Source organism: Glycine soja, chromosome 12 (genome assembly GCF_004193775.1).
Source record: "Glycine soja cultivar W05 chromosome 12, ASM419377v2, whole genome shotgun sequence".
Classification (NCBI taxonomy): Eukaryota; Viridiplantae; Streptophyta; class Magnoliopsida; order Fabales; family Fabaceae; genus Glycine; species Glycine soja.
This window is the reverse complement of record NC_041013.1, coordinates 16,790,006-16,808,605: the sequence shown is the minus strand read 5'-3', so window position 1 is coordinate 16,808,605 and position 18,600 is coordinate 16,790,006. Positions and strand designations below refer to the sequence as shown.

Sequence of the window (18,600 nt, the reverse complement as noted above, 5' to 3'; positions counted from 1 at the left end):
TGTTTTCAACTTTAAATTCACTTATTATAATACATTGTAATCATGAGTTTCATTAATGTTCAATTTTTGCAGGATGTGTGAAAAAAGGCACAAATGACAGTGTTTTCAAAACACTGCCCCCCACGTGTTGTCTCGTGGGGGTTATGAATATTTAGAAAAGAAGCTGATGAATGAGAAGACAAAGAAATAATTGGAGGAAGTTGTTCAATCTGAAAGCACTGACACTGTGATTGATCCTCCTTCTCTCATCAGACGATACGTCAAATAGAATATGGCCCACATAAAGAAAACTGGCCAGATGACGTCTGAGGCAGCAAAGCAAATTGCTGACAAGATTGTAAGTCATGTTCAATTAATAATTTTAATTATTTATGTTTATTATGTCATTGAGTAAACCAACAAATATGTTCTTTACAGGATTCGTTGGAGGAGAAAGCGTCATAGGATTCCTTTGTCACCCATGGTCGTCAGGATGTATTGACTACTGTCATTGGGCAACCAGAATACCCCAGTCGTGTGCGTGCTGTTGGAGCTAGTGTGACGATCAAGCAATACTTTGAACTGGCTCCAAGGACCTCCCGCACTTCTTCCTCCATGGCTCCCGAAGACCTAGAGCAGCTGACTCAACAAATAAGGGACCAGCTGGAGGAGTCGATCACAGAAAAAGTTACTCGACAGCTGATGTTATCCTTCAGCCAGATGTAGTCCCAGTTTCAATCACAAATGCAATCACAGGAACTTACACTGCCTTCGGAGCCTGAGGTTGGTCCTTCAGCTGCTCGTGTCAGCACAAAGGAGAGTTGTGTTGATCCCTCAGGGAATGATCCAGACACGGGTGACTCAGACAAATGCGGGTTATACATCAAAGAAAATCCTCCCCGCCTAGTTGCCCTAGGAAAAGTTTATGAGGGATCGACAACCGTTCACAACATCCCTTTGTTGCATGATCAAGTGAAGGTCGGTGTTGAGGAGGTTAAAGATGCAGATGCTCCCATTCTTGTACCCACTGAAGAGGTTAAGTTAGTGGAGCAGGAACTTAACACCTTCCTTGCTTGCCCGACACATCTCGTCAAGCGTTTATCAGAACAGGTATTTTAGTGTCATTAAATGGTTCTTTTTTCAATTGAATTGTTAACTGTAATTAAATTATGTTAATTAACTATGTTGGATAAACAGGAAGCTGTGGGACCAGCAAAATCTGCAGATAGGCCGGATCATGAGGTTGATGATCCCCTATATCTGATGACATTGACCATCCCACAACTTTTTTTGAAGTCATTGCAGGTTATGTGGGATGCTACCGTGTCCGGGGTGTTTAATGAAGACTTCCCCTTATACATAAAGCATGAAGATCTATTTGAAATAGCACACGGTGGTCAATGTCTCAGCATCTCTATTATTTAGTTGTGGCTTCTGTAAGTCAATTTAGATTATTGTTAATTACCTAAGTTATTATTTTAAATTCATACAGAATTTACTTTGTCTTAACAATAATAAGCATATGACTGAGACAAGTGTGAGAGCGGGGAATTCCGATGTGTATGGATTCCTCGACCCACAGTCCGTCCAGAGATCTGGGCAATCACAATTTGAATCAGAAAGTTACATGAAGAACTGGATGCAGAATTCAAAACGGGATGTCTACCTAGGAGTCTACCTGAATGGGTAAGTTAAACTGAACAAATGAATTTAAATAATGTATAATACTACAATAACCTATATTGGTCTCCACTACAGTGCACATTGGCAAATGGTCGTCATTTTGCCTAAGGAAAATCTTATCGTCTGGTTTTGTTCCTTGCATAATAGGCCAGACAACTACCTGAAAGGAATAATTAACAGGTCAGTGTTGTTTTTCAATACATTTGCATTAGCATTAGTTAGGAACATCAATATTTTAATTGTACAATAAGCATCCATGTTTGTATTCAACAGTGCTTTGAAAGGACTTGACGATACTCCACAACCTAAATCCAAGGTTGGTGCTAGGTGGATTATTGTTAAAGTAAGTGATTTAAACAATGTTTCTACTTATATATATTTTATGTCTGTGTACACTAATTTGTAGTTAATGTTGAATATCTAAATTTCATTATGTATTTAGTGTAATAGACAAAAAGGAAGCACTGAGTGTGGCTATTACGTGATGCACTGGATGTCAACTATAATCTTAGGAAGTTTCAAGAATAATTGGGAAATGGTAATTGTTTATTTAAAAAAAATTGATTTTGTTATGATTGGTATTATATTATTAACTTATGTTTTATTTTATCATGCAGTATTTTAATGATGTTAGACCATTGGAATCAGAGATATTAAGGCGCTTTGCATCCTGTGGGCAAAGTATTATCTCAAAGTTAGAAATGAAACTTAGGATGTTAGGCAACTTTGTAATTTTAGTTTACTTAATTAGTTTACTAGCTTGCTTTACATTTTTTACAATTAATGTTTCCTTTTAACATTGAATATTCTTTATTCGTAGTTATTAATAAATTTGTCATGAAATTTTTCTGCTAAAAACTGTTTCAAAACAGAATGCAAATGATATATGTTGTGCTATGTGGTCTGGTTTCAAATTTGCAGGTTAATTTTTGTGTTTATTAAAAAACAGACAGTGTATTAAAAAAAATTCCTAATAACAACATCGGTTTTTGTTTGGAAGTTAACTAACAATGTTAACATCGGTTTTTGTTTGGAAGTCAACATCGGTTTTCTACAAAAACCGATGTTAACTGTCAACGCTGATACGAACATAGATACTTTTTTTGTGTAATTCTTATTATATAACATCAGTTATTCAAGCCAACCAACTTAAGATCATTGAGGGATACAAGGATCTTGATATTTGAAAAGTATCCTTGTAGGACTTTTAGACTCCACATACGTTGACAAAAATTCCTCTTCTCTATTATAGACATTGTGTGAAATGTTGGGGATAGATATATTCGTCGACCTTGTGATATCGGATGCAACTACTCTCATATTCCCATGTCAACCAGGTCTTGACAACATTTGAGACCATCTATGACAAACATTTTTCTTGACATGCATTACATCTAGACAATGATGCATATGTAGATCAGACCAGTATGGAAGATAAAAGAATATTGACCTTTTCTTCCATATGTTCGTCTCAAATGATGACTTCTTTTGGGTCTTCCCAAAGATAGTTATGATGTCCTTTACTCGATCATAAACTTCATTTCCAGCTAATGGTTTTGGTGCACTTTCATTCTCCTAGCTTCCATTAAAAGCTTTCTTCAATCGCTGATTGATTGAGGCCGTACCCGAATCAAATAAACATTAAAATGTAGTAACTAGGAAGTGATCCTAGGTCGTTTCCCAACGAGCAATGATAAACCAAATGTTCATAACAGATAGTAGGAAATAGTAACAAATTGCGGGGGGGGGGGGGGGGGTGTTTGCCTTTTATAAATTAAACAGCGAGTAAAATTGAATTAGAAAATATCATAATTAAAATACGTTGCTTCCCCTTGATTCACAAGCAAGTCTCTTATCCTAGGTTGCGAGAATTTATCCTTTATCAGTTTAACCACTTAATCCAACCCTAAATTAAATTACTAAGCGAAATTCAACATAAGGCATTCATTATGTGATTAAGCATCACATACACCAATTACTCATAAACGATCATTAAGCATGAACATAAATTAAGCGCAGAGACAATTAATCAAGCACAAAGCATGCATGAATTAAAAGCAACAAATTCAGAGTAATTAGTGAAGAGGAAAAACTGAACATAATTTAACTGTAATAATAGAACCTCAAAGAGAATTGTGCTTGATCTTCAAGAGAAAACAACGCTGGAGACTTAGCCTTCCATTAATCAATAGAGAACGAACTTATAAATTGAAGAACGAAATTTTATTGCTACTGGAATTGCAAAACGAAGTAATGTCTCAAAGAAAAGCCTAAAACAAAAAAAAAACGAAAATAGGAGAGAGAGAAGAGAGAGGGAGAAGAGAGAGGAGAGGGCCTAAACTAGAACCTTGGTGCTGTTATATAGTTTTCCAGCTCCAAAGCTTACAAATCTGTTTTAAATCCAAGCCCATAAATAAATTAAATTCAAATCTAGATAAGATAAGATAAGATCTAGATGAAATAATATCTAGATGAGATCAAATCTAAATAATATCTAGATAAGATAAGATCTAATTTTGTAGAATAAAATAGCCTGCCCTCTTCAAGTCCAAGCTCAATTCTGGATTCAAGCCCAAGCCCAATTCTAGATTCAAGCTCAATGCTTCATTAATTCCTGAAATTAGATTAAAAACATCAAATTAGCTGAATGGGCCCAAATAATAAAACTGCCTAATTAATTTGACAATTAAGAATAATCAGTACTTAAAATTGTGCAAAAAGGGTTAAGAAATAGGAGAAAATAATGGCACATCACTGATACCGGTGATAAGGTTTGGGAAATCTTTGGTGCCTAGCATATACTGTCTTCTTTCCGTGTTTGAGTTGGATGAAACTCGTCTTTTTCTCACATATAGGACACATGTAATGACCTTTGACACTATAAATTTTCATATGCTGGAAAGTCATTAATGATATAAAACACCATTACACGTAACTTGAAAGTGTGCTGGCGATTCCCATCCCATACATCAACCCTGTCTTCCCACAATTTTCTTAAGTCTTCAATCAACGGAGTGAGATATACATCAATATCATTCCCTGGCTTCCTTGGACCCACTATCATCATACAAAGCAAGGCCAAGCCTTGGGTTTCTTGGCTCGTCCCCAAAATATGGATACAAACAATCAATTGTTTCCATAGCAGAGAATCGGCCAGATGTCAAAGCAATCCATCACTTTTTCTGTCATCTTCATGACATGTAAGATTTTTTGCATCATGTCCATTATCAAACAATCTCTTAAACCTTCATATTATTGGAAGATACCAGCACACATCTGTTGGACGACTATTGTTTGTGGTTGCATCATTACTGCATTCATCATCCTTCAGTTTGTACCGTGGTACCCCACATGTGTGGCGCTTACACATTTCTGCAAACTTATTTTTGTACAATATGAAATCATTAAGGCATGCATGGATTTTTTGGTATTCCATTCCCATAGGACATAAAATCTTCTTCACCTCATAGTGATTTTTCGGCAATGTGTTTTCTTCAGGAAGCATCTTCTTCAATAGCACAAGCAATTCAGTGAAGCTTTTGTGACTCCACACAAATCTTGCCTTAATGTTGACAAAAGCTAACATCGTTGACAACCTTGTGAAAGTTGTGCAACCCGAATACAATGGCTTCTTTGAATCACTTTCTATTTTGTCATACAATGGTGCACATGCTTGCTGAAAATAGTCTTGCCCAAGATCGTGAATCATTTCTTCTATACGATCTTTGATGTCTTCATCAACCGCCTCAGTGCGATAGAATATTGGTATGTCTCACAATTCCCCATGCCATGTCCATTTTGTGTAATTCGAAATGATCTCATGACATATAAGATGTGATCTTATGTCATTTACTGAGTGGTGTCTCTCGTTCCCACATTTAATACATGGATAGAAAACTTTTTCACCCATACTTTGTGCATTATGTTTAGTAAATTGTAGCAATTGTTCAACCCCATTCTCATACTCGTCATTGATGCGTCATGCTTTCATCCAACTTCGATCCATGTTTCCCGTTTGTTGTGACACTTCATTAAGTTATCCCACATGCATGAAAACCTCACTTTTTCATTAAAGGTGTGGCTCTATCCCATTTAAGAAGACATTTTTTATAGTAGATTCATATGTAAAGATTTCATATATTTTGTTAAATTTGACGAAATTTCAGCAACATTTTGCATTGGTCTCCAAGTACACGACATGAAAGCAGTGTCATGTCATCATCCATCAAATTCAAGTATGCACTCATAGAACAACGTGAAATGCACTCAAAGTAAAATGTTCACAAAACACAATTTTTAGGGGGTTTTCCGCTTATTTTTCATTAAGTTACAATGGATGTATATGTGAATAGATAACTTGGTTGAAGGGTTGACATTCAATTTAAATTATTGGTATATATTAATTTTGTTAACTATTTAATAGAAAGTTAACAGAAACTTTTATTTAAACAATGATAAGTTTTTTTTATTCCTGAGCCAGAAATCACACATGTTTCCTCCAAATTTACTGCGTCAAATATTAATTCTATTTGCGGTGTGTTGTTGTTGTTGGTCTAAGAAAATTTTACACACAAAAAATCGAATATAAATTCTCGTACTAAATAAATCATTTTTCATATCTGAATGCAATGAACCTTACGTCATTGCACCAACCTTATGGGTTAAGGGTGTCAATTTGCTAAAAGTTGACTGATCAAGGTGATTGTATATTCTTTTTTCTTTATTAATTTAATTGTATAAGTGGCCTAATTTTAGAAAACACATTAATAAAACTAAGCTATATACACAAAATTAAGCTAAAGAGAAATGACCACTAGGCCAACCCTATAAGTTAAGGGTATCTATTTGCTAAAAGTTAAAAGTTCAAGGTGTGGTTGTATATTCGTTTCCCTATTTTAATTTATTAATTATATAAGAGGCCTAATTTTAGAAAACACATTAATAAAATTAAGGTATACACACCAAATTAAGCTAAAGAGAAATTACCATGTTATATTACATAAATTAAAGAAACAGATCAATAATAAAATAACTAAGCTTCTAGCTTATACGGGCAGACATCTTATTAACTAATAAAGTTTTGATGTAATCCTTCATTAACCCTCCTGCATTTGTATAATTATCTTCATCTTTGTAAAGCACGTCAATCATGCGCACAAGGTTGACAACACGCAAAAGAAAATTCATTGGCACTTCAGTAGGATTAAGGCATGCCTCATTGATGTCCTTCCAAGCACTCTTAACCATCTCAAGTAGTTTATTAATGGCATCTTGCCTTGAGGTGTTATGTTGCTTCATATAGCTTTCAATGCTTGATGCAACGTGTCTTCTTTCCTGCTCAAACTTTGGGGAAAAAAATTAATACTAAAGAAACCAATGTTTAACCGTTAAAGTAAAAGTTGGTATTACCAAAATTATAAGGTAAATTAAATGTCTTCCTCTCCTAACTCTTTAAAAGTTATGGGATGACTAGATCTTTTTAACATAAGGTAAATTAAATGTGTTTTTCATTCATGTTTTAAACTCAAGTTTCTTTTGTATAAGTGGTCATATGCAACCTAATAGCTCAAATATTTGGATAAGAGCAATGTTATTGTTACTTCTTGTCAATAGCTTCTTTTTTATATAATTAGGTTTAGTTTACAAGAGTCCCTTAAAAAACATTAACCTAATCTCTTTAACCTATTCTCTTTTTAGTGAAATTAATGAAAAATTAATCTAACGTTATAAAACATTTTCAAAAGGAAAATAATGTATTTACCTCATTTCCAACAATGTCATCCATAAGCCTACAAATAATTGAAGCAGCCCCAATAATTATTGGATCACTTGTTGCCCATATAAGGACCTCCTCTGTTGTATCTTTCATGCCAACAAAACATATGGTGATCACCATAGAGTAACCACTTGATACATTTCTAACTTGCATGTACTCCTCTATTGACGGTGTATGATTGCAATGAAGCCATCTTGCCTCAGCCATTTGAGCCTTGATTAATCTTTTCATCTAGAATTAAGTACAATTATATAATATTGAGAAACATGTTCCATACTTATGATTGGTTATAAAAAAAATTCTTCCACACACATGTATCTCAAATATATAATAGGCTTCTGAATAAATGAAAATTAATATTTAGATTAAAAGCTTTAAGTTCCAGTCATAATAACAATTTTTTAGCAGACAAACATAAATTTTTCATTTTTTTTTTCAAATGAGAAAAAATATCTTATGAAAGGATATGTATTTTTTGAAATCCTAAATGGTATAATTGATGCAATTGACAAAATATGCATTGTCCAATGTTCATTCAGTAGCTCGAATAGAGAGTCATGTTCGATTTATTGTCAAAGCATGTTTTGCCAATGACAATATTAATAATTGTAGTAAATGAAAATCTCTTATGAGGTTTTGTTATTATATATTATTCGTTAGATTCCTATAATAATAATATAAAAAAATTATATACACCTTTTGGTATACATAAAAAAAGGAGCTCAATGGTAAACGTGATTCGCAAGAGGTTTTTAACCTGGTCTAGCAAGTTCTTGTCTATGGTGGGGACGTGTGGTTCTTTTAAAGTCTGTTTTGCAAGTTATATCGGTCTATTATCTTTCTTTTGATAGGTATAATCTCTCTCATTGAATCTCTATTTTTAAAAATAAAATTATTTGGGGGGAGGGGAATTTCGATTGTAGAAAGATACATTGGGTGAGATGGGATCAAATGTTTAAGAGTAAGAGTGATAGGGGGTTAGGTATTACATATTTGAAGGCTCTAAATTTAGCCTTGTTAGGAACATGGAGATGGCATATGCTGGTCAAGAAGGAAAGTATGTGATCTAAGGCGTTAGTAGGTATATATGGTGAGTTACAATGGACAGATAGGAAATGGTCGTGGTGGTGGGAAAAGGTATGGGGTGTAGAAAAGGAACAACGACGGGGTTGTGTTAATTGGTTTAAAGAGTCGTTGGAGAAGGTTGTTAGGAAGGGTAGAAATACACGCTTTTGGTTAGATCCATGGGTGAATGGAGGGGTTATTAAGGAGTGGTTTGCAAGGTGTGTAGTGTAACCATAGACCAAGAGGCGACTATTGGGGATCTAGGTAGCAGGAAAGAGGGAGAATGGGTTTGGGAATGGAAATGGAGGAGAAATTTTTTTGTCAAATGACCTAATTTAGTCTATTGTCCTATTTTTTCTTCAATTTGCTCTTTTATCTTTTAAAAAGTCCATCTTAATTTTTTTTATCATTTTTATTTTGATTCAAAATAGTCTTATTGTCAATCTAAAACTAACGTCGTTAATCAGATAAAAATATTTGTGGTTAAAAACTGCCACAAAATATAACCTCCCTCCTCTTCTTCTTCATTCACTTCTTCTCCCTTTATCCTCTCTTCGTAAACAAAAATAATTAATGAAAAATAAACTATCCAGAGAATCAACAAAATCATAAGCCATGAGAAATTCAAATTTGCACACTGTAACAATCACAGATCTACCAAAGTTGGTGACATTGAAGTTGTGACGTAATTAAAGAAGAGTGAAAGTGAACCTCAGAATTGTGATGTTGTGACAAATCTATGCTCTACACCATAGAGAAGATTTCCAAAAAGAAACCATTGACGAGATCTATGTGTAAATTCTTGTTGAAGAAGGCTTATAAATACCACAATCACTTCAAATTCTTTTTGTAAGAGATCTATGTGTAAATTCTTGTAAAGTTCAAAATTGCTCTCAAAATAATTTGATTATATTGAGAGAAAACATTGTATGCTAAGATTGTCTATTCGTCTGTAAGACAATTGAGTGTTAGTCATCATGCAATCAAATACACAAATCTTATGATTTGTGTTAGAGTCAGCAGTGGCTTGGTAGGACAAAGAATACTTGTTGTAATAAGTTTGGTGTAGAGCTTGAGTTAAGAAGCTAGAAGTGGTAGTGATAAATACTTGTAACTTGTTGAAGTTAGTGAAACTTGGTGGTTTTGCCAAGAACTAGATCTAGCCTCGGTGGTTGAGATGAACGAGTATAATTTCTTGTGTTTTATCTTGTTTAGTTTCTCGTCTATGTTTTAAACTGACTTAGGGTTTAAATTTGATTTTTGTCTTTGAAAATTTTTGTTTGTCTTGCTAGTCCTGAAATCATCGTATGAATGTTTTGCAAAAATTTGATATATGTTTTCTTACATATTTATCTTCAAACGATAATGTTGCTTTGGAAAAAAGTTTTTAAAATTTGTAAAAAATCACAATTCAACTTCTTTACTTGTGATATTTATCTTTATAGAGGACATGGTTGGATTGGTTGGGCATGATTTCAACATTAAGCAATGATATGCAGGTTCACTTGCTACAATTTAGAGAATCAATGTTGTTATTGATGTTCAGGGATGGCAACTTATATGGTTTGTTGTGATGCTGTCAATATGGTTAGGTAGAAATGCTATGATCTTTCGTTAGTAGCAAGTACACGTAACAAACATGGTGGAGATGGCCAAAATCAATTCATGGAAATGGCTTAGAACAAGGAAAAAAGGGATTTTTAGTACTTTTTATTTTATTGGTTTCACAACCCAACAATATGCTTGCGGACTAATATCAGAGGATAAAATTTGTCCGAGCATAAAGGATGGAAAAGCTTCCCTTTGTAATTTGTTACTAATAATGGTGTTTTATTTTGTCCATTTTGTGGACCGCACTGTTTTGTAAGTTTTGTTTGTTTGAGGGGACCAATCACTGCTTGTGGTTGACCTTTCCTTCAATAAAGTTTGGCTGTTGCTAAGAAAAAGTATACACAGAAAAACATCCATATTCTAATGTCTTCCCACACTTCAAAACCATTAACTAGAAAATAAAAAAAAAAATACAATTTAAAGATTTAAATTCAAAATTAAGAAGCAAAGAAAAAGGCAAATGGTATTGAAATTCACTTTGCTTAATTAATTTGTAACTGTCAATAAAAAAATGATAAGAAAAATTGTATGTAGCTATTGCAAAAATGAAAATAAAATTAATCATACCTCTTTCTTAGCATACTTGATGCAATATACTTTTCCTTGTTTTCTCATCTCTTCCTCTATTTCTTCATAAACATTCAAAATTTCTATATAACATACTTTCATGTATTCTGGGAGATCATCCAAGCAACAAATATCCCACCTGGTAGTCATTGGAAATTTGAGTTTGATATATTTAAAGAAATAGACTAAAGATATAATTTATGTCATTTTGATGTGTCTAACCTCTCAATTGCATTGGTGAAAAGCTCAAGTTCGTCAATGGTTCCATAGGCATCATACATGTCATCAATGACAGAACATAGAGCAATTACTTTCGTTGTTATCCTTCTAGCAAGAGAATATTGTGGCTCAAAGTATATTCCCAAAATCCAAAAGTAACATTCTGCAATCCTATCTCGTACAAATGGCAATTTCGTTGAGACATTTAAATTCTTAATCCACCACCTGATCACCAAATCCGATATTAATTCCTATAAAAAGGATCTTAGACTTGGATTCATTTATTTGTTTAATGAAATTAAAGATCATATTTAACTTTTGAGAAAGATATTACCTGGTCACATTGTTAACTTCTTTCTGATGTAACTCCTGCAACATATTAAAATCTAGTTTTGCAAATGTTAGCAATTTTTCATCATGTGAAGAATCTTCTTCGTAGAAAGACATATAATATGTGGCCTCCAGCCTAGGCAATCCCTTTCGAAGTGATCGTCTTAAGCTATGCTTGACTTGTGCAATCATAGAAGGACTTAATTGGGTAGTTAGAGACTTAGTTAACTGAACAAGAGCGAAATTATGTGCTTCTTCAAGTATATCCTCTCCATGCATTCTTAGTTCAGCAGCTTCGTACAAGCTCAACATTCCTTGTATATCATTGGCTGCTTTTTCACTAAAGTTTCTAGTTTGGTCTTTGAATTTGTAAAATACATCTGTTAAATTAATAAACATATATGTGTTAATTCCAATATATATGTGTGGATGTTATCACACAAATGACTTCAATGCATATTTAAAATCAAACAATTTCTATAAATAGGTTTGAATCACCTTATAAACCCAATCAACCCAATCCAGAAGGTGAAAAACTCTTTTGAATTTAGTTTGAAAGAGACAAAAGCCTTATGTCAAATTAGATCTTAGGATGTTAGGGAAATTTCAAATCTAAGAGATTTGAGCCGACCTATTCCAAAGTATATGTATTTTGGGAAATTTATTTAAGATAATTAGTCTATGATTCTTATTTTTTACCCCAAACAAAATAAAGCAAAGGCAAACTTTGTCAATGTTATTCTCAACCTGCCAATGATCTATCTTGGTTGCGCTAACATGCTCCATATCATTACTATTTAAAATATTTATATATGCTATAGTTGTTTATGTATTTTTCTTTCCCTTGCATATACATTTGAAATTGTTCTTTGTTAAGGTAAAAATCTCATTACTATACTCCACTGGTTTGTGCTTCCTGAAACCACTACATTATCAATAGTTCAAGTTCTAGCTACAATCATTCTTGAATTGTTTGAGCTTATTTTTCCTCTAAAGTTGACTCAAGTATATTCCTAGGCAGCTAAATATCATTCTTGGTGTAATGCAATGTCCCTAGTACCGAAGTAGTGAATGAGAAATTTAATATAATCATGGTGAGTTACGATGTGTTATTGTTATGTTGAAATGTAGATTGGGTGGACTGTTACTTACTTGATGAAATGTGATAACCTTGTTGCCTAAGCAACCGAAAGAGTAAAGCCACATGACAAAGATCATCATCGTGAGTTATGATATTATTGTCCTTTGTTGAAATGTTGTAAATTTGGTGCAATGCTCCATCAATTTCATGTTCAAAATGGTAGGAAACACCCAAGCGTTGGACTGAGTCAATAAATTCTAATTTAAAATAGAAATTGTTATCAATAGGAGCAATAAGCATCTTCCTCACTTCCTCTTTTGTTAGTTGAGCTTGTTTGATGTGACTATCATCTTCCTGGGTTTATGAAAAATTGAGCATATGAAATATTGCACTAATGTTGACAAAAGTCAATGGTCAACTCAATATATCAAAACTTTAAAACCATAAAGTAAAAAGAAGGACCATTTAATTATATGCATCAATTGATGAATACTAGTTAGGCAACAAGGTTTCTAATCTTTTTTATTTTTTTTTTTGGAATACTAACAATAGATACATTTTTAACATATTTTTAATTCTTTCTTATTAGTTAAAATATATTTAGAATCACAAAATTATGTGAGTCACACTTCAAGTTTAATTAACCCTATTTATAACTTAAGTTTTTCATAAATTTCAATCAATGATTAAAATATTTAATAAACTCTACTCATGATTTTGATTTTCCATAAATTTTAAACGTAGGTTAAAAATGTAGTAGAAAAAGTATTTTAAAAAATGTGTTACTAGGACGCATTCCTTTAATGGAGATGATATATATTAGGCAGATTCACTTATTATTATTTATTTTAGAGAAATGTTAGGAAGTCTTTGACATACTATTTTGAACACACTTTTATTGATAGAAATTTATTGAAAATGATAAAATTTATATATGAGTCTCACATCATATTGAATTATTCTCATCTCTCCTTATATTTTTAGTTTTCAATCAATTTTGACCAATTAAAAATTAGTGTGTTTGAGTATGTTTGTAGTACTTCTATTTATTTTATGCAACTTTCATATGGTTCACATGTTCATACTTCACTTGATTTAACATATAAACTTATAGGGAGATATAAGGTGGATTGGATGGTCAAGCGAGAAGGAAAGAGGAGAAAGATCTCATGCTCAATCTCCTCTGTTGAGAAAAATTAACATTCTAATATTCACTAATAAAAAAAAACATATAAACTTAGTATACTACCAAAATAAACGTTTTATATATATATATAGGAATTTTTCAACGTACTCACACTTATTTTTTTGTATGAGTGCAATATTATTGGTTTATTTTAAAATAATTTCTAGTTATAATTTGTTAATGCACTCATATTAAAGAACAAGTGTACAAATGGAACTAGAAATAGGTTATGTTTGATAAAATTAACTGAAAAGTTAGTTGAAAAACTAACTAGAAGCTCAAAAGTTAGGAAAACTAAAACTACTAGCTAGAAACTGAAAAACTAACTTCCTAAATGATAAGTATCCTGTAAAACTAATTGTTAAATTAGTTAAAAAAAATGCAAAATGACAAAAACAAATCTTGATTTATTTAAAAATGGTAATAAGGAAATTTGATAAATATATAAAAAAAAATAAAGAAATTATAAAAAATTAGAAGTTAAAAACTAGTGTTTCAAGTAGCAATTTAAAAAACGTTAGAAACTACTAAAAAAAATTATTTACCGACAGTCAAACAAATCACCGATAATCCATAGTTTAAATGAACTTTTCTTATACAAATGAATTTATTTATAAAATATATTTTTTATAACCAAACATATAATGAGAAAACCTATTTAAAAGCAATTAATATAATTGAGACTCTGCCAAATAAATTAAATGATCAAAAGCAATTGACGTAAAAGGAAATAGTTATAGACATAATTAATATATTTGAGCAATTAATGACAAAAAAACAACTATAGCAATCAGCGTATATTCTATCTGCCTAATGTATAAAACTATTAATTATTAATACAAATAAAATCTACAAAATGAAATCAAAGCAAAAGAAGCACCAAGTAAAAGAACTAGACACGTTACTTAATGTTTTTACTCCAACAGGTTTTGAACATATATTGTAATATTCGAACGATGACGGGGGGGGGGACTGCCCTGTGCCTTACCATGTGGTTCCGTCCCGGCGTGTACATTAGCAGATCCTATACAGATACTTATTTTTTAAGCATAAGTGTATTAACAAGTTACATATCTTTAAGTAGACATATTTAAATCTAATCAAATATAAGATTAGACAAGGGGGAGGGGATATGCACCTACCACGGAACTAGGAACATAGTAAAGGAAATAATCGCCCCAAACGGAAGGAGAAAAATTTGCAGTGTTCCGAATGAAGTATGAGGGGGCTTTTGCATCCTGGGCAACAATCGGAAGTGACGAGGATACGTTAGTCATGAATTGCTTTCTAAGTAATTTGAGGATAAGGGATGCTGATTTGGTTGGTTTACCTTAACAGCTTATCTTTCAAAAGTTCATGCAGATTTAGCAGTAAATTTATAGGAAACCGAAGAGAGGATATAACGGTCATTGAGCAGGCTAGCGAATTTTAAAATGACGTATTTAATAAAAATAATTTATTGAAATATTATGGTTTTATTTTAAATTTATCTTAAAAATATTTTCTTATAGTGACACTTGTGATCTACAAAACAACGGCTTTCCTTTTCTTTGTTTTTCTTCCCCTTTCCTCGCTCTCCACAATGGAGAGCAAAGCATTTTGATGCCTAATTTTGTTTTGCCGTGGACCACAATATTCCATAACGTGCTTAAATTATATGTGTCCGTTTTTTCTTTTGCAGGACTCGATAGTGAATATCACACTTTTATGTTCTTTTGAAATCTTTATGTTATCAATTTCACCTAAACCCTTTATACATATGCAAATGAATAATTTTACTTTTATAGATAAGATTAAAAATTAACCTATGCAAACTATAAACCATTTAACTAACGAACAACTAGCCTTGTTAATTAGATTAATTAGCCAAAAACCATCTCATAAAAGTAATCATCTTAATTGAGAGCATAATGTCATATTGATCTATCATTTTTAAGATCATAACTTAAAGGCAAAATGTTTACACAAACTCAACTCTAGGACAAAATTATTATATTTTTTACACATTTCACAATCAAATAAAAAAATTCTTTCAAAAATTAAATTGTTACATATTTACACCTTCATAGTCCAAAATATCACTTACCCAAACAAAATTGTTAAAGAGTGGATAATTACTAGCATTTCTCATATATATTATATTATTTTCAATAAAATTAAAGATGATAGTCTGTGACTACTTATATGTTTTTAAAAATGCTTTTCGAATTTAAATTAGTTAAAAACATTTTTTTTTGTCTAAAACAATGCGTCACAACATATCAATATTAAGTTTGTTTAAATTAAAACAAAATATAAGTAAAATTAAATTGAACGTTAATATCCATTCTACCTCAGACAAATTTATATTAGTCGAGCCATCTATATACGTTGCCCAATAATTTATTAGAATCCAAATCTTCTTACTTTAGGTACGAGGTTAAACCTCCTTCAAACTGCTCGATTTCCCCAACTATTTAGCTATCGCATTTGCATACAGATAATGACACCATTTTCTTACCAGCTCTAGGTACAAGGTCTTTTCATTGTTCTTTTTCCTTTTCCTCTCGTCCACAACTTAATGTAGCCTGACATTTTGATGCGTAATTCGGTTGTGGTCTACAACGAAGATTTCATAACATGCTTAATTGAGTGATGAGCTTTCACCTCACAATGTTTACTCTTGGTCACACGTTTGGAAAACTCATTTAAGTTTTGTTTGATAGGAAGAGAAGAAGTAGAGGAAGGAGAAGTAGATAGATAAGAAAAGAAAAGAAACAGATGAGAAATATGATGAAATTGAGATTGTTTGGTTAAAGAGAAATATAGTAAAAATAGAAAAAATATTTCAATTAAAGTTGTTTTGTGAGTAAAAAAAAAAGAAGATAAATTAATAGAGTAGAAATATTTATTATTATTTATATTTATATTATTTATAATTTATATTTATATTTTATTTTTTATAATTATTTATTGTATAATATTATATTTATAATATATAAACTTATAATAATAATAATAATAATAATAATAATAATAATAGTAATAATAATAATTATAATTATAATAATAATAATAATAATTATTATTATTATTATTATTATTATTATTATTATTATTATTATTATTATTATATGACAACCAGAGAGTGAATGAGGACATATTCATGCAATATTAGATCATGGATAGGAGGTACATGATAATACAATAGTGTAGCATCTCGATTAATTTCAGGATCATTAATTAACTATTTTTATAAATCAACACAACTTTTTATTGTCCTTTATTCTCATTCACACGATTTTTAGAAAAAGTTTTTAGAAGGACTGTTAACCGTTTAACAAGTATATCAAATGTTCATGTAGTAAAAATTTGAAAGTCCGAGTGTCGATTTACATAAGAACTTTATTTTGTTCTTGTGTTGTATAATTTTCAATTTATAAGGAAAGAGATAAAATGAGATAAAGGATAAGTAGCAAGAATAGTAAATAATAACAAATATTAGAAGACAAAGAAATTAATAGGAAACAACATAATTAATAGGGAATTCAATAAAATAAAAATGTTAGGACCTAACATGCCTTGTGTTGCCTAAGATGTATTATTTTTTATTTTTCTTTATCAATCAGGTGAATTTATCCTACCCACATCTATTAGATTACTTAAGTTTGCCCCTAATGTCTCAAGATAACAAGCCTATTTTACCTATCTATCTTCCAAATTTCTTTGCGAAAATTCAACAGATAAAATGCATGAAGTTCTAATTCTAGATGTTTAATCACTCTATGTTTAGCAATGATTTTATTAAGATATTCCTTCCTTTTAGTTCTATTAGAAATTACCCTTTGTCGAGCGACTAATTCCTAAAACAAATACATGCAAGACCTTCCTTGTATTTTTATTAAGGATTACCCTCTGTTGAGCACCTAACCCCCAAAATAATGAAAGGATGAATGATGCAAGAAATTAAAAGTAAGAAAGGATAATAAGATAGAAAACACTTGTTGCATTGATAAATATGAAGTATATGATACATCTCTTGTCTTTTTAGGCCTATTAGACCCTAACTAAGGGTTTAGCCTCTCATAGTCATAAGGGGCCTTACACTGAAAAAGGGATATAAGAATTGGTGGAGGAGAAGGGATGGAAGAAGGGATTAAAAAATGATGAGAGAGAAGAAAGAATTCCTCAAGGGAGAGTTCTGAGGCTTTGGGTTTGTATTAGAGTGCTCTGAGACTCGGTGTCTTTTCTCCTTGGTTTGACTCTATTTTTGTAGCTGCTGGAGTGGACTTGGGCCTGCGTGTCGCTTAGCATGCTCTTCTTGCTTAGCACGAATGCATGTATTCGCGCTTAGCGCGTTCTGCTTGCTTAGCGCGGGTGCTTGAATTCGCGCTTAGCGCCAATGCTTGTCTTCGAACTGAGCGTGCTACGGGCTGGGCCTTATTCAATTTTCTGCTTATTTTCTTTAACTTTTAGGCTTTTAGTCCCTCTTTTTTATATCTGCAAGCCATGAATAGGAACAACATCAGCTCTTAACAATTAAGCATGAATAACTACTAATTAGTCATTTTTAAGGATATTTTCATTATATTTTTATTATCACAAAAAATATTTAGCAGTTATCAAGGATACCTTTCCCAAAATTGCTTTAAGTTAAGCACACTTATTTATGGAGTTCTTATTAGGGTGTGTCTTGTTTTTAACTATAGTGTAGCATCTCGATAAGTGATGGATTGTCAAAAAGTGTATGCATCTTGTTTTTATAGGTAATACCAATTAATTCATTTTAAGTCATCCCCAACTACATAGTCTAATATCTATACAACTTTTGGATCCCTCTTATTAGGGTGTGTATTTGATTCATTCATGTACCCTTTCTGTTGGAAGTCTGTCGGAGTTACTCCTTGTTTGTGTCACATCTCTTGTACACCAGCGATGGCTCCTTGTCTGTTGTGTCTTTTATTGTGTAGCTTTAGTTTTTTCTTTTGTTATGAGAACCATTCCAAGAATCAAGTATGAAGTTTTGAGGGTCCCTTTTGTGTGTTAGATCTCTCACTATGAGTTAGAAAATCTTTTGTTTATGTTGTTTGGTCCACTAGAAGTGGTTACAATGCGATTGTGAGG

At 31.9% G+C, this 18,600-nt stretch overlaps 2 protein-coding genes across 3 annotated transcripts; one reads left to right on the top strand and one right to left on the bottom strand.

Annotated features, from left to right (window-relative positions):
* Window positions 1–1,501: 1,501 nt before the first annotated feature.
* On the top strand, window positions 1,502–2,588 carry LOC114378824. The gene is made up of 6 exons (XM_028337429.1): window positions 1,502–1,665; window positions 1,738–1,842; window positions 1,936–2,005; window positions 2,105–2,200; window positions 2,280–2,343; window positions 2,584–2,588. Exons 1-6 carry the CDS (start codon window positions 1,502–1,504, stop codon window positions 2,586–2,588), a joined length of 504 nt encoding a protein of 167 aa, XP_028193230.1.
* A 3,998-nt stretch (window positions 2,589–6,586) lies between these two features.
* LOC114378163 ((-)-germacrene D synthase-like) lies at window positions 6,587–14,850 on the bottom strand. 2 transcript variants are annotated; one of them, XM_028336710.1, is made up of 7 exons: window positions 14,640–14,850; window positions 12,383–12,665; window positions 11,235–11,610; window positions 10,904–11,125; window positions 10,682–10,820; window positions 7,424–7,669; window positions 6,587–7,005 (listed from the first exon to the last, which is right to left on the bottom strand). In XM_028336710.1, exons 1-7 carry the CDS (start codon window positions 14,772–14,774, stop codon window positions 6,703–6,705), a joined length of 1,704 nt encoding a protein of 567 aa, XP_028192511.1. In that variant the 5' UTR covers window positions 14,775–14,850; the 3' UTR covers window positions 6,587–6,702. The 2 variants fall into 2 exon arrangements, with proteins under 2 accessions (XP_028192511.1, XP_028192512.1); XM_028336711.1 differs by having other exon boundaries at window positions 6,587–6,996.
* Window positions 14,851–18,600: the final 3,750 nt, after the last annotated feature.

Excerpts from the sequence above, each read along its gene's own strand:
- LOC114378163 (XM_028336710.1), bottom strand. The coding sequence starts at position 14,774 with ATGACTAACGTATCCTCGTCACTTCCGATTGTTGCCCAGGATGCAAAA. Across the intron at positions 11,126-11,234 it reads GAAGTTAACAATGTGACCAG|GTGGTGGATTAAGAATTTAA; the intron begins GTAATATCTTTC and ends TTTGGTGATCAG. Across the intron at positions 7,006-7,423 it reads ATGACATTGTTGGAAATGAG|TTTGAGCAGGAAAGAAGACA; the intron begins GTAAATACATTA and ends TTTTCCCCAAAG.
- LOC114378824 (XM_028337429.1), top strand. The coding sequence starts at position 1,502 with ATGACTGAGACAAGTGTGAGAGCGGGGAATTCCGATGTGTATGGATTC. Across the intron at positions 2,006-2,104 it reads CTAGGTGGATTATTGTTAAA|TGTAATAGACAAAAAGGAAG; the intron begins GTAAGTGATTTA and ends TTATGTATTTAG. Across the intron at positions 2,201-2,279 it reads TCAAGAATAATTGGGAAATG|TATTTTAATGATGTTAGACC; the intron begins GTAATTGTTTAT and ends TTTATCATGCAG.